Raw genomic sequence first — 16,636 nt, 5'->3', positions numbered from 1 at the left:
AATGGAAACTGATGTGTGATCGGTGGATCCTTTTCTTTAGTAGCTTTATTTTTGACAGACACCCCTAGGGGTAGTTCTGAGATTTGTATGGAATTGATGTACATGGGTGTTGAATTTACCTGAATATGTTAACCGGTGTTTTAACGGTTTCTCGTTTCTTTTAAACATTCAAATGGATGTGTAGTACTTGCTATTTTGAAATGTTAACGAGCCCATTATGTATATGATGCTGCATTTTGACTGTACAGATTTGTTCACTGGGAAATCTTGTTTTATGCTCGGTTGATGTTTCTGTTCTTTCAAATGGAAATTGAAAGGAAACTTTTTTTCTTTCCCCGTGTAAGTGTAGCACTCTGGAAGTGTACTGAGTATGTAATTGTTAGTAGAGTCGGCGTCGAACGGCCCAGGACTGTCCCCTTCCCCCACCGTGATAACCGGCCTTGAGCTGCCCACCTGTGGCTACAGGGTCGTTGTTACATCAGAAATTACCAAGTTGCCTGAGCTGCCCACCTGTGGCTACAGGGTCGTTGTTACATCAGAAATTACCAAGTTGCCTGAGCCACTTAGGGAAACACTGACGAGACAAGGCGGGATGGATGGTTCTGGAAAGTTGGACGGTAGGGAGGATAAGTAGCGTAGTTTTACAGTGGACTGGGGATTTTTTGAGTTTGGAAGAGCAGAGAGACGGCAGGCCAGCCGCCGAGAGAAACTGAATTAAAAACTTTAGTGTGGAAATTCGATCTTTGTTGTTTCTGGTACGACGAGCCCACCCTACATAGCCATCAGAGACTGACGTGTTGGTTACATTACGTTTACATTACGGTAATAAAAAAACAACAAATTGCAGGGGAAATAGATTGAATGATCAAAGACTATATTACAACGAGCCGCGGCTATTTAGGTTCTATTCCTGGAAATGTAAGAACAGCATTAATTAATGAGGCCTGCATAAGCTTTGATCGAGTGAAAGAATTAATTGGTGGGTTTACTTGGTTGGAAATTGCCTCCACTTTTTCGCTGGAGACAGTAAAACCATAATGGCGGTGGACAAAGTACTGTTAAAAAATTACAACGAACGTTCCTGTAACAAGATGCTTGAGGTATTCAGTGTGGCCCCACACGAGGTCTGAACCCAGGATCGTAAGATTATCGCTGTATTGGTGACAAACGAGTGTTTGACCAACACGCTGTCAAAGCTCTTGTTGACCAGAGGATTAGGGATGAAAGACATATCCAACTGGTCACAAATCACATTTAAAAGATTCATTTCGTGTCACTTATTGATATCTGGAACATGAAATGTTAAGGAGAAACACCAATCTCGAGAATTACAGCGATTTCATGTCAGCACAGGACCGCAGCATGGCTGACTCCAGTTGCTCACAACCCACTGATTCCTGAAAGCTCAGGCGCAAATTTGGAAACTATTGAGTTTTTGAATCACCCGGTTGGCACTATTCCGATTATACAGAGATAGCTGTCCACCTTCCTGTAGTGACAGACTACATATTATTATAATTAACCCCAACCGTAACCCTAACTCTGTGGCCACGATACTCAGTATGCGGTGACAGACTACAGGAAGGTCAGGACAGCTGTTGTCGCATGCTGAGGACAGCTATCTCTGTGGACAGCTATCTCTGTATACTCGGTATGGTGCCAGCCGGGTGTCCATGCCCACCCAGCACCTTACTGCTTGTTACGTCATGTTGCGATGTGGCGGAATCGGCTTCTGCTTGCGCGCGCACATACTGTGAGTCGTTCAAGTAGTGTTTCCCATGAAGATGTCCATCGCATCCCCTGGCGACTTCCTCTCAAACACCTGTTTGTGCTGCGGTCCCACCAAGTGGTCCGGTGACCCCACAAAACACGCGCCAAGTCGTGTGTGACTAATCAGATCGGAGGATCGTCTCCCTCCGGATATTGCTCTTCGATTGGTGGAACCGAAAAGACGACAGGCCATTCACACCTTCATCAGGCATCACAATGGCTTTTTTCATCTCTCTCTCTAGCAGTTCTGACTGGCAGCTCCCCTTGTGTCGCTCTTTTCTCTCTCCCTTCTTCCTCCCCTTTTTGTTCCCTCTCTCAATATATCTCTCTGTGTCTCTCTTCTTCTGTCTCCACTCTTTTGACGAGACCTACCTACTTGTAATAATATTGTATGCAGTAGGGATGCGTTTGCTTGAATGGAATAGTGTTAAAGGTAATTAACTTGTATATGCAATGATTTAGTAATCAAGATGGGAATCTTTATATAGTTTCTATGGTTGCCTAGATAAATGGCCGCATACCTCTATTAATATCAATTTTAAAAATTAGTTCTCTCAGACAGACAGACAGACAGACAGACAGACAGACAGACAGAGCCTCCGCATGGCTTTTAATTTTCTTTCAGACACGAGGGAAGAAGGACGTCGCGGTACAGTCCCCTGAACATCTTTTCCTCACGATAAACCGATAAACGAAGCCAGAAATTCTTGATACTTTATTTTCCTTTTTATGCTTGAGGAATATTTGAAATTTCTAGGCACGTTCATCACAATTTCAGTGTATAAGAAGCCTTTTAATATACAATTTTATGCGTAAAACAAGTTTCTTTACAATTTTCATACTGTCGGACAACCTAATATATGCACGCAAAAGCCATGACAAATGTCAAAGGTTTGTTTACAAAGTAAACACTTTGCGAACAATGTTCACAATGCAGCAGCACGTTTTCCAGTGAACGCTCCTGACAGGTTTGCATTCAAAACACACAGGAACTGATAATTTAAACTTTTTAAAAATTGGATGGGATGAGATAGGATTGTAAGCATGCTTACCCCATGATCTAAGGTGGGGTATCTGGCCTTGGGGGAGTAACACGTGTACAGCGGTGTTACCAGAGGTCACGCCCCCCGCTAGCTCCGCCCACCCAACGAGTCATTAAAAACCTTCGTCAATAAAGGCGCACAGGTCTCCTCACATGTCTTCACAATCATCATCTTAATGCGTCGCACAGAAAAGCAGAATAATAATAATAATTCTTTTAAAAGCATTGTTCCATCAAAAGCTCTTTGACTGCCTGTGTGTTTCATTAAAGTGAGGCTGAGAGAGGAGCGAGACAAAATACTGTTGAACATTATGTGAGGTAGGTGAGCGGTTGTTCAGACATTCAGTAACAATATCCTGTTACTGGATGATGACTTCAATGCCTACAGCATAAGAACCATTCCCCAAGAGGCATGTCCTCAACTGTCACCTGCGCGACCCAGACTATAAGTTAATTAATCTCATCTGACACCTGATGTAAGGGACTTGACTAAACACCTGTCCACCTGTCTGACAATAGTCCCACTATGCTACACGAACTGTGCACTAGTCGCCTAAGTAACCCTGACAACACATTACTGACTTAAGTAAACCTGTCTGGTGACAGTCATCTCCATAATACTGAATGACTAGAGTTACCTGTAGTGTCCCTGACTGGCATTAATCGCAGACAAAGTAGCCCCTACGTGACTTCCTATGCACTAGTCACCACAGTAACCCTGGCAAGTCACCAGTCATCTGCCCCAGACTTGTCATTTCAGTCACCCACACTTGTCAACCGCTGCATGACGACCCTGACTAATGACAAGCCATTGACTAGTCACCTAAGTCCCCAAAGCTAGCTGCCTGTCATCCTCAACAGTTTATCCATGGAGGTTCCGCTCCGTCGACTCGCGCCGTTGGCTGCTGCTGCTGCTGCACGCCACAATTACTTCCCCTTCCGTTGGTGAAGTCGAACTCAGGTGGCAGCACTGAGGTCGTGGCGGACTGCGGCAGGTACCGACGGCTGCAGCACACCTCGCCGTTCTGGAGGTCGCAAGGGTCAAGGTTGACGTTGGGGGGCACGAAGTCCTCGCTCCACACTTCGGGTGACAAGGGCCAAAGGCAGGTAACTCTAGGGCAGGAAGACGTCATGGCAAACGGGATGTCGATGGCTGTGACGTCAGTCCTGGTCCCGGAGGGAAGCTGCCCGGGGCACATGGCTGTGACAGAAATAGCAGGCACTGTAGAACCACAGAAGGTTAGGCCGAGTAGAAACAGAAGAAAGCTGTAATGCGGCAATAAAGTTAAACACAGAAAAGTAAACACAGGTGAGAAAGTAAAGGCAGGTGGAAATTAGAAAATGAAGTCTGTACAGTGCAGAGGGTCGAATGCAAATCTCGAGGAACTGGCACATGCACTGAGGTCTTAAAACATCTTTAATTAACATCAGATTAAGTATTAATCTTTAATTGTCCTCCTTTTCACCTCTCGTCTCTTTCGAAGTGTTTTTAATTTTTTTTCTTTGTTTTGTCTAAGGTCTTTACCTACACAACAGTGCAGACCTACCCAACTCAAATACACGTTATTTTTTGCGCTTGGATGCTTTTCAAGAGATGTAGAACAAACACAAAGGAAGTAAATGTTGAAGGCCTTAAAAGACTCTGGTAATAGAAAAATGCATCCATTTTCTTTTAGGTTGTGGGAGGGGGAGTCGGAGCAGACGTATTCGTGAGTTAAATATAGTTTTAACCTCTGGTATCGCTGGAAGTCACTGTAAGAATTTCGAGTACACGACATTAATGAGAATACACCATTACCAACAAAGAGTCTACTTAAAGAAGTCTGGGATTGTTTTTGCACAGGTGAGATTATGTTTACAAAAGCTAATGTGTTACAAATGTAATTATGCTATTTGATTAAAGTTTGAGAAGCAAAACTTGGAAGCAGCTAAGTTAGTCGTTAAAAATGTAGGTTTTACATCCGGGTTAAGCGTTGACACTGTCAACCATTACTAGCAAGTAGACCAAGCAACTCCGCTATTAACAAATTATGAAATTCAATATTTTTGTAATAATTCCTTCGCTTGCATAACATGGCTTCCTAATGAAATTGAAGCTGTAAGACCCGAAACAACTAAAAACTAAAGAAAAATATTAATTTACAAACTGTAGCCATACCGTCATTAACAATGGGCAAAGGAAAGCTCCCAGGGGGCGCCAGCACACGTCCTACGCTGATCCTGTCGCCCCCTGGCAGAGAAGCAGTTACGTCACCACTACCGACACCGGCGCCACCATTCGGGAACTCTTGCTTCCGGTCGCGCAGGCGCTGACTGTGGAACCAGGCGCGGACGCTGCGCATGTCAAGACGATGGCTGGCGCTGATTTGCTGGAGGAAGTCACGTGAGGGATTTTTGCACGTGCTGTACACTTCGCGGAGCACCTTCTCCTCCTGCTCAGATATCGAGACACTGCTTGCATCAGAGGGCGCTGCTGGCTGGTTCTGACACATGATGTCAGCGTTACCGCTCGCCTGTTCTGTTACAAAAGATAAATCATCATCAGCAGCAGCAGCAGCAGCAGCATGTTTGAAAGCTTCGCTGTGCTTGTTGATCCTCGTTATTATGAGCTAATATGATTAACGAAAGATTTTAAGTATTGGGATTATCTGAATGTTTCTGTATTTTCGCTGATACCTTTCTAGGTACAGGTTAGTTTCTGCCGCTAACTTTCACAGGTGTGATGTGATTGTCCACTCTCCATCTATCGCATCATTTGAGTCAAGGTGATTCCTGCGCGAGGCCAGTGTAGCGAAAATAGCAAACCACTCGTGCTCTCGATGTCCCTTCACTAGTCTGACAGGTTGACAGCTCGTGCTCGGCAAGGGGGGCACGAACTTTCGAGTGAAGACGGAGATTGAAAATTTCTCCGATTCCATCAAGTTAGTGTTCGTTCGCTACCTCATCCTCTCTCTCTCTATTCTCGCCCCCTTTTTTTCTTTCCTCTCTATCCCTCTTTTGGGTCCCGTCTCAAAATATGAAGCTTGTTCTATACAGAGGTAGGTCTCAGTTTCGTTTGTGCGGTGTTTTTCTATTTGAAACCAGCGGTAACGTCTCAGTTGACTTAGAACAACGAAACAATATAAAAAATAAATATGCTCTAAACTCTAAAAAACCATATAGCAGACAAACATGGCCTACGACCCAGCCAGAGTCAGAAGAATGATCCTTGTAAACTGGTGGGTTAGTAAACGGTCAGTTTACCTTGTCTCTCATTCCACTGTCTCTGCTCCCCACACCACCACCCCTCACTAGGACATGACTGGCAATCTGTTCATACATGTAAAGCGACTTTACAGCCCTTTGTAAAATCTCTACCCTGCTCTGCCTTCTCTAATACCCGTGTATTATATCTCTAATACTTCACTCTACCCGAGTCTGATTCTTCCTTTTTCTGTCTCCCTCTCTCACTCTGTCTTGATCCACGTAAATCCCTCTAATCCTTGCTTAAACACAGCACAATCGCGTCAAAGCTGTCACCTGTCTGACACCTGGCCTCTTGTCGCCCAGTCCCCCTCCTGCTCCCTCTACCTGTCATAAAGGTCACCATAAGGACCCCAATCAGAATGTCTGCGTTCTTTGTAAAACAGCCCAGAGGTACTTTGGGGAGCGGGGCGAGGTGGGAGTGGGGTGGGGTACGTTTAGGGACAGCACTGCCGCCAAAACATCAAAAGGACCTAAAGTGTGACCTGAGGCACGGTGGCTGGTGCTTGCTTCAAGGAATTCTGACTTTAAAAGCTACAGTTTTCGTTTCTGCTTTTTCAGTCCCTAGATGGCATCTCAAAATATGTTTTTGTTGCCGAAAAAAGAAAAAAATCGTCAGAAAAAAGAAAGTGGAGTGTTAACATGAGGTGAACAGCTATAGTGAACAAGTGGATGGATGGACTGATGATGACTCACGTGTTTAAAGGAAGAGAAAAGGGAGAAGGTAGATGTGAGGGTTGAAAAGGGTTGTAAAGGAGAAAACTGTGAGCAGTCCTTACTGACCTTGCCGGGGTGAAGGTCGCGTGGCCCGGAAGTCTGTGGTGCACAGGAGGCGGCCATCTTGGCGAAGGTAGAACTCGTCGCCGGTGTTGAAGGCGATGCCGCAGGAGAGGCAGCAGAAGCAGGTCACGTGGTAGATGTTGTCGTGTGCGCGCCGCACTACCTCGCTAGGGGAGATGACTTGACCACATCCGGCACAACTGGCCCCGAATAGTCTGCATCCGACAAAATATGATGTTTCTTGATTTTTTGGTCTTTGCTGTCTTCACTATTGACTTCAAAATGAGGAAAAGGAGAACTACTGTAAAATGATGCTAGTAGTGTTGTCGTCGTAGTAGTAGCATCAGTAGCAACAAAGAGTGATTATTGTTCACTGTCAATGTTGCCAGGACTAGGAGACAGGGAAGAATTTACACATGTTTCAGACTCCATGTCCCAAACTAAGTCTCGGGGACAGGAAGTTTACAATGAACTGTCCAACAGTCAACAACAACAAATAACCTTTATACGCCATGAACTCGAAAGTTCTCTGGGCAAAAATATAGAAGTCCAAAACCTTGAACTTGCAATCGAAGAAAGTGCCTCTTTTAATATCTTGATTAACTTTTCATGCAAGTGTCTAATAAGCTGGCAGACTTGCCCAAACCGCCGTTTGATTCCTTAGAACACCTTTCATGACAACACCTGCCAGAACCTGAGCTCCAGCCTTTCACAATCTGTACTCACGTGCAAGTCTCTGTGTGTGTGTGTGTGTGCACAAAAACAAACAAGCAAACAAAACAGTTAACAAGACAGTTAACAAGTGTCAGTGGACTTGCAGCAGACCCCGAAGTCAATTTTATAAAAAAATACTGAAGAAGAATGAATAATGCGGAACACGTGGACTAAAGTCCTTGTCCTTCTCACTGGTGTCGACTTGTAGCTACAAGTCCTTGCGTGGAGACTGGCAGGCGGGTAACAAATCACGTGACATGTGTAGCCAGTCGTACGTCAGCAGCATCATAAAGAACTGGCCGGCGACTGCTTCTCGTCCGCAGCTACGTGCTGTGGCGACAGACTCCATGCTTGGTGGAGCAGCCAGACATCACGATTCGACTTGAGAGGGCGGCTGACCCCCAGGGGGCTCCACGGATCCTGGACTGGATCCCTACATACCTCCATGGTTACAGCTGCGTGTGTGTGTGTGTGTGTGTTTGTGTGTGTGTACATATATCATATACGACGCAATAATCCCATCTCCTGTCAAGTGCTGGGGGCGGTGTGTCTGTGTGGGTGGCTACATCCCTACGGCCATCTGTCCCTCACAAGTACAAGAAAGGTGCGTGAAGACATACCTGTGAAGGTGTGTGTGTGTAGGGGGGTACACCTGTCTTAGAGGTGGAAAATTCGAGATGGAGATCGAAGAAACATTATTATGGCCCAAAGTAGATTAGTGGTAGCCTGGCTGTGTGATAAAGTCTGTGTGTGTGTGTGAGAGAGAGAGATGGGAAGGAGATGTAAGGATCGTGGAAGTGATGTAGGTAGGATTAGGAGAACAATAGAAAAGACACTAAGTATACACAGAACCAACAAACTGCTCCTGTCTTTCTAATGGAGGGGTGGGGAACGTCCGACCCACGAAATCGTTAGGTCCTGCCCGCCATGACAACTGCCGATTTCAGGAAAGCTTTTTTTCATAACAACATAAATGTATGTTAAGTAAATAATCGCAAACAGAAAATTGTTCTTCAGTGGGGGAGGGGGATGTTTTTTTTACTCTATCTCATGTAGAAACTTTCTAATTATAAACATATATTTTCAAACTCCAAACAGTTGTTTCTCTATGCTTTTCAAGGGACTGAGCAAATTTTTCGCCCTCCTAATTACAAAAAGGTGGATTGTGGTGGCTCAGAGAACATCAGTACCAGGCAGGCTGATGTACAGGTTGCAAAAGTATTAACACTCTGGAGAAACCACTGCTTGACTATATATAACAAGCTAATTTTAGGTAGATAATTTTGTATGGAACGCGAAATAAATATCAAAATGGCCCTTGGAGGAAAAAAGGTTCCTGTTCCTGCTCTATAGAGGTAAGATATTATATAGATATGAAGAAAAAAGATGTGCATATTTGATGTATAATTATATTTGAATGAGTGAGAACTTTTGTTGTTCAAAGGTCTCAGCCCCTACATTTCTGACAGCTAATGAACCTAGAGAAAGGTCAGTGCGAGGTCAAGAGAGGTCGATCATTTTGAGTATGAGACTGGTCGCCAGCGGTCACGCTTCACCTGCGTGTCGGCATCTCAAGTCCGTCCCACTCCACTCCGTCCCACTCCGTCACTCCAGTCGTTTCGGGTCAACTTCAAAAGTTTCGGCTCAAAGTTTCCGACTTTCATGTATCGAACTGTTTTAACCCATCCTTCCACATCCACGGTAACCCATGAAATACCTCCAACCCACCCCTACTTCCATGATGTGAAATGGTTCGTTTAGGGGTTTTTAATACTTTTTTTTTTTACTTTATACTGAAGTGTTCATATACCTGAGCTTACTGCTCAGCACGGTAGACACACCTTTGATGTGAAGGGGGAATGTTTGAGGATAGGGAGGTCAACGGAAGGTGTCCTGATAACTCGGAAGTAAGCCCCAATAAAGCCGGAATTTGTCTGTTCCCTCTCCCTCTAAGTCGTGGGTCGCCTTTAATTCCACTCCACGCTTTCTCTGTGATTGGTGGATGCAGATGCTAACAGTACAGACAAAACCCTAACCCTAACCTAATGTAAACTCCTAAAGTGGCTTACGCCTGAAGTTAATGGGTCATAAGCATAATTTTATGAGGTCATAAACATGTCTTAAACAGACAAAAGATTGTATGCTCAAATGTAAGTACAAAAAAGAGGAGATAAACTACATCAAGAACCTCCCTGTCTCCTCCCACCCCAAGTGGAGGACAAGGAGCGTGACCTCGAGGCGTCTGCGGACAGCACTGCATCATGGCCAACGTCTCCGCGGTGACGGCTGCTGCTGTTGTAGTGTAGTGCAGTCGCTGTGGTGTCTGTCTCGCCATCAGACACCATACGTCATCACGTCTGACGATCCGCACATAAAACAGTCTACTGTCCAGACGTCACGTGACGGGCTCGTGACGCGCTGTTGGTCAAGACTAAGCCTGACAAGCCAGGTGAACGTGACGCCGAGTGTAGCGGTGTCTACCTGGCGACACCTGGCAGTGCCATGGCAGCGATGAGACGGTGCGATATGTCGAGTGTCACTACTTTGTTAGGTTCGTCGGCGCCAGGTCATGTCTGGTCAGCCAGAAAATTCCATATTCAGTTTTGTGAGAAAACAGATTGGGACAGACAAGCAGGTTAAAGGGAAGCAAACTGTATGCAGAAAATGTCAAGACCCATGACTACACACCAAGCAAAATATTTCTCTGTTAATTTAAATTTTTAAATTGTAGAATTGTGTCTCACCTGAAGAAATCCACGCGACAAAAGACGCGATTTCCTCGAACGTAGCAAGACTGTGTCAACAAAACTTGACAAACAGCGCACCGCAGGCACTGCGCATGCCACAGGTGACCCTGCACGCGCAAGATGAACTCGTCTTGGATGGACTGTCCGCACCCCGCACACGGAGGGGGACCTGCAACCAAATGGCGCCCGTTAGTCACAACCTACGTTGCGATTACGTCAGTTCAACGTAACGTGATCTTTGTAATCCAGGAGTCACGGGCTGCTTTCACTTTCAATAATGTATCAACTATTTTTTTTTTCTTTTTTATTTTGTGTAAATGTTTGACAAAAAAGGTAGGGGCTGGGGCAGAACAAGTCAGAATTACCTTTATTTTGCGATGATACATCTAGATGAATTTTATTTTTCTATTCCGAGTTTTGTCTTACGCTGAAAACGTTTCGAGACTGCAACAATTCTCTGCCCTTCACCCCACTCTCATTTTCACTCTTTCTCTCGGGGAGGAGGAGAGAAATAAGTTACATATACTACGATTTTCTTTTTAATTTGTAATTGTTTCTCCTATATCTCGTCTTCGTCTATAATACAGTTCTAGCAAACATCTTTCTCAACAAAACAAGTTACATGATGCAAACATTCTGCAGTTTTTATTTGTCGGGGACTTCGACTATTACTTTCAATTAAATAATTCTAGTTCTCGTCCAGGATGGTCTAAATTCACCAGGCCCTTTATAACCTGCTGATGTTCAAAAAAAAAATGAATAAATAAATAAAAGGAAAGAAAATTATTGAAAGCAGGAAGACACATATCAGCAATACAAATATCACAAAAATAATATGTCATAAGCTTGGTTGAGCTGTGCTATACCTTTAATGATAACAAAAAGCCTGTGCCATCTAGATGGAATCATACTTTGTCCTGTCCAGACACCAACAACCAGTAATGTCTAATCTGTCACAGCTAGTAATTGAGTAATTTAAGTCAGTTGAGTAATGTCTATTCTTGTTACCAGTAATGTGTACTCCTGTACTCCAGTGATATTTGAGATTTGAGAAAATTTAACTAGTTAAATGAAGATGGACCTTCAGAAGGGAATACTCTGCATTTTTTCTTTTTTTCTTTTTTTTTAGATCGGTTTTAATGAAAGGAATAGAAGGTAAACCAGGAGGAAACCATATCTACGGATCTTTCTTGTTTCATTTCGCTTATGTGAGCGAGGAACCGGCTGGCTACCAGGAAATACAAGAATTATCTTTGGGGGAACAGACCTGATTCAAGGATCCTTAATTAAAAAAATATTATATCAAAATTTCACCGATGAATGAAAATATATTTTTGACAAAACAGAAAACAGACGCGGTAAATAACGCTGGAATAGACAAGAGTGGGAAAACAGTGTAAATATAAACATTAACTAATTTTAAAATTTCTGATGTAAGCGCAGACAGGAAGAGAAAAATAGTTTCCGTGTCAGTGAGAATTTTTTTTGTTTGTTTTTGTAGTCGGTAGCGGGTGGTAGGGGTAGGCAAAATAATGCAACTGTTAACTCAAAATGAACAGAAGTTTATGTTTTGTTAGTAATTTGTGGAATGTTATTATTACAAACTTTCAGAAGAACCAGTGACAGTGAATAATACAAAATAATACCGATAAATTAAAGCCCGGGAAACACTTTTAAACGAAAGATGAGATAATTCGTGCTTTATGATAACTGAAGAGCATCCTGAAAATATTTGCAGATGGATAAAAGAAAATGAGAGAAAATTAATGTTCAGATGATTGAGAAAACCGACATTGCGAATTACATAAGAAAAAAAGACTAGAATTGAGAAAAGAGGAAAAAAATGGAAGTAGGAAAAATGTTTTGCAAAGTGAAAGTCATTTCAATTCTTTTAATTTAATCCTTCAACTTTTTTTCAGATGATACACAATTCTGTCACGCATTAAGAAAGTTTTATTCGCTTTCAAGAGGAGCGAGAAGAGAAGTTAAGTCCATAAAGTCCATTCTACGGATTTTGATATCAGGTGTTATCCGTTTAGCTCAATCACTGGACTTCTTGCAAACCGGACAAAACATAATTGCTTCCTAAATGGAAAAGTTGTCGCAATATAAATTAAATTACTAAATACAAATAATTATTAAATAATTAAATTGTTAAATACATCGGTTGTTTTGTAGAGGGTTTTTTAAAAAAATTTTTATCTTGTTTTCTTTTTCTTTCTTTTCTCTTAGACACCGAGTAGGACTTCATGTTGTTAGTTGCACAATAACACTGTTTATCAAACTTGACAAAGTTTTAAGTAGTATATTGATTTTTTTTACAACCGCAACAACAGTTCAAATCGCTGTATTACACACCCGATATTGATAACATATTAAATATTTTTTCTGGGTGCTGTTGCTGCGTTTTTCTAACAAAGGTAACAAAGATTCTTTCATCTACATTTCCTGCTTTTTTATTTTCTATTGCCAGCAACTTTGTGTTAATATTTTTCATTTCGCCTGTATTCGTGCTCTCCAAGGTTTCTTTGTTATCAGCCATCGAGATACAGTTTTATGGGTACAACACCCCGGGCCTGTCGTCCTCCCGGCCTGCGCTGATCTGTTGTTCAGGTAAGTAAGCTTTACAATGTCACCTACATTCTTTTTTTTTGTCTAATGTTATTAAAAACCGCTCTGACTACATTTTCGGGTACAAATATAAAAATATAATATAAAACATCTACCAACCGTAGAGGCGGTTTGTCAGGTTCAACATCGCGTCACCATACGCGTGCTCGCGAGGCCATGACATTTTGACCTCATGCAAAAATCGTCGCGGAACGGTGTCCGCCGCAGAGACATGAAAGAAAAGTAGTTTAAAATTTCGTAAGGGTATCAGCCCTCAGCAAATAAAAAAAAAAGGATAAACTGACTTTTTTGGGGGGGTTATTATTATTTTTTTAAGTTTAAAATTTTAATTTACGTACTGAGGTCAAAACCCGGCAAGGATGACAGCAGTTGACGTGTACATAGCAACCGAGGTGAAACTGACAGAGCTGCTAGAACAAGTGACCAGCAGGTATCCATGGTGACTTACCGTCGTGGGCGAGTGGAGGGTTGATTGGAGGAGAATACTCGGGGAGACACGCCGATGTTGGAAGATCCGGGCTGGAACTTGGCACCACCGTTTCTCCACTGTCCAACATAATCATTCTTGCTGTTGACACTGACCTGCTACTGACGACCTTTACGTGTTTCCACTCACAAGGCGACAGTTGCACACTTCCATGCACGCCTGAGGGCACACAGCTTGGATAAATAAACAAGAAGGAAATAGAAGATCCAACAGTCTGACAACCGCACAACTACATGGCACTTGTCGGTGTTGCAGTTTCATCGTTTTTCTGTCCGTTTTGGGACTAAGAGACGTCCACTAGGACGACGTGACCTGTCATTGGTCAAAGGTTGAGGAAAGCCGGAGGTCTGACCAATCGCAGCGTTTGTGTTGGTCTGCTGGGGGCCAGACGGGGATTACGTCAGCGGAGTGGAGTGGCTAGACGAGTCAATGACTTGTTGGTGCAGTCAGGGCGTCTGCTGCTTACCCTGGGGATCAGAGGACGCCGAGTGAGTGCGGGGGTGGATCGAGTTATTGAGTCGTGAGAACGCCACAAAGAGATGTGACGATTTTAGCACTCGGCCGGTAACGAGCGATGATTTCAAACTGATTGCTTTTATGAGGAGAGCGTTTTACAAGTCGTCAGCTGGTCGTTCATGCCTTTTTCTGTTCTGCGCTCTTCAAGCCGATTCATTCCTCCTACGGCTGTCTGTCAAAATATCAATAAATAGAGAGAGAGAGAAAAAAAAACGAGCAAAAATGGACTGAGGCAAAATGACATAAAAAGGAAAAGGAATTAAAGAAAGAAGAAAAAATACAGAAAAAAGATGAGAAAAAGACAAAGGAAAGGAAAAAATAAGAGATAATGTGTTTCAAAATAAACGTTCTAAGTTCTAAGTAGCCGACTACACACCAAAAGCTCAGTTAGCACATTCACATAAATAACAATACTGTCTCTCCTATTTGAAGTTGTTCTGGTGCCTCCGGCCATCACTTTCATGACTACTGCTTGTTTGAATAAACATGTTTTGTCATTTTAAAATTATTCAGTGTACGAACAATTATTTAAAACATATTCCTAAGGAACTAGGTACTCTCACATCCCATAAAGACACATCTATGCGCGCGCAAACACACACACACACAATCGGTCCACGTCGCTGATCCTTTGACAAAAGCCTCCCAGGACCGCCGGCAGACTTCCTGGTCTCAGTCTGGACAGGTAGGTCGTTATTCCCCCCTAATTAGTTACTCCAGCAACGGTGGGCGATCAGACTGTCCAGCAGCTTGCCGGACCTACACCCGCGCACCCGACAAAGCTCCCCCACGCACCTCCTAGGAAAGGTGTTGCGTTGCGTACTCGAGTGGTGTCTTACCCGATTTCCCAGTCAGTTGCCATGGTATCCACGTGCTGTCAGACGGTCCGACAGGGGGACTGTACCTGCTGGCTCAGCGTGAACTCGACTGTCGAGGACGTATGACCACTACAGCAACAGACGTCTTTGTTACGATCTATGTTTAGGAAAATAATACAGAGACAGCGAACATACAGGTACATTTATAGAACACAAAGCACACCCATTCTCCCCCAAAATTTAAAGTAATACTTTCATGTATATTAAAAGTATTTATTAAATATCTTAAGCTATCGTAAAGTCATTACTGATCTATTTTGAATTCTACTTTAATATGTGTAGAAGACGAAGTAAAAGCCGAAATAAATTCAGAGCATGATTTTCAGTTATGAAACATCAAGGATGAAAGACGAAGGTCGAGAACTCTGTGGCGAGAATAAATATCAGAGCAAGAGCTACCTTTAGACCAACACAAAAAATAGTCAGTGATCCCTCTGATGTCCGAGTGAGGAGAAGGAAAAGGAAGATCTCAGAGCTGAATATTGGGAAGCCAACCGCCAAGTGCAGAGTTCTGTCAGGGAGGACAAGAAACGCATGAACTGACAAAGAAATCAAAGACAGCAGCTATACAGGGAAACATGAAGCGACTATACGAAATAACACGAACTCTGTCAGGTAGGAACATCAACCCAAACAAGCAAGTGAAAGACAGACAGCAAGACCATAACAAACGATGCAGGACAGAGACCGCTGGATGGAATACTTTGACGAGGTCCTCAATCGGCCTCGTCCGCCATCCTGAACTGGCATCCCACCAGCAGCTGAACAACTTCCTGTCAACACCAGCCCTCCAACTAAGACAGAAATCACCAAAGCTATCAAAAGCATGAAAAATAGCAAAGCAGCAGGCCAAGATGGCCTTACCCCAGAAGCATTAGAGCCAGACCCGGAAACGACAATTTTACAGCCCCTCCTACACAATATCTGAGAGCAAGAGCCAGTACCAACAGACTGGACATTAGGCCACCTGGTCAAGTTACCGAAGAAAGGAGACCGCTCTCAGTGCAGCAATTGGCGGGGGATCATGCTTCTGTTCATCCCCAGTAAAGTCCTATCAAGGGTAATTCTAGAGAGACTGAAGAAGGCATTAGACGCAAAACTTAGACCAGAACAAGCAGGGTTTCGCCAGGATAGGTCATGCACTCACCACATTGCCACCCTCCGTATCATCATTGAGCAGTCTATTGAGGGGCAATCCTCCCTCTATATAACTATATGCTTTCAACAGCCTACGCCCCATCTGGAACTCCCGAGCATTATCCTTCCGCAGTAAGACCCGCATCTTCAACACCAATGTGAAGGCAGTCCTACTGTATGGTTCTCACACCTGGAGAGTGACAAACACCAACTACAACAAGCTCCAGACCTTTACCAACCGATGCCTACGCCATATTATGGGAATAAAATAGCCCGAAAAAAGCTCCAACAGCAGCCTGTGGAAAAGAACCAACCAGAATGCCACTAGCCAAGATATCAAAAAGCGCAAATGGGGCTAGGTAAGACACACCCTGCGCAAACCAGCTGACACCATGGCCAGGCACTTGACTGGAACCCTAAGGGAAGAGGAGAGTTGGGAGACCAAAGCAGACTTGGAAAAGAAAGTTGTCGCAACACTCACCCTCCTTAACAACGCTTGTACTTCTCTAGACAAATCTGGTTCCTTTGTCTGCATTCACATCAACAATTTCAACCTCACTGCTTGGCATTAAAACTTCAAAATCTACCCTAAATAATTCTATAGATAGTTTGTTATAAACACAGTATCTCATCAAGATTTTCTATAACCCCTAAGCTCACCTCTTGCTAAGTTTCCCAACGGCATTGGGTT

At 43.5% G+C, this 16,636-nt stretch overlaps 1 protein-coding gene across 2 annotated transcripts; it reads right to left on the bottom strand.

Moving 5' to 3' along the window:
• Nucleotides 1-2,484: 2,484 nt before the first annotated feature.
• On the bottom strand, nucleotides 2,485-14,965 carry LOC112576246 (LIM/homeobox protein Lhx3-like). 2 transcript variants are annotated; one of them, XM_025258551.1, is made up of 6 exons: nucleotides 14,770-14,965; nucleotides 13,376-14,102; nucleotides 10,294-10,465; nucleotides 6,839-7,050; nucleotides 4,971-5,330; nucleotides 2,485-4,013 (listed from the first exon to the last, which is right to left on the bottom strand). In XM_025258551.1, exons 2-6 carry the CDS (start codon nucleotides 13,488-13,490, stop codon nucleotides 3,667-3,669), a joined length of 1,206 nt encoding a protein of 401 aa, XP_025114336.1. In that variant the 5' UTR covers nucleotides 13,491-14,102; nucleotides 14,770-14,965; the 3' UTR covers nucleotides 2,485-3,666. The 2 variants fall into 2 exon arrangements, with proteins under 2 accessions (XP_025114336.1, XP_025114337.1); XM_025258552.1 differs by lacking the exons at nucleotides 13,376-14,102; nucleotides 14,770-14,965 and adding an exon at nucleotides 13,027-13,367.
• Nucleotides 14,966-16,636: the final 1,671 nt, after the last annotated feature.

Source organism: Pomacea canaliculata, linkage group LG11 (assembly GCF_003073045.1).
Source record: "Pomacea canaliculata isolate SZHN2017 linkage group LG11, ASM307304v1, whole genome shotgun sequence".
NCBI classification, from domain to species: domain Eukaryota; kingdom Metazoa; phylum Mollusca; class Gastropoda; order Architaenioglossa; family Ampullariidae; genus Pomacea; species Pomacea canaliculata.
This window is presented reverse-complemented; position numbering and strand designations above follow the sequence as displayed.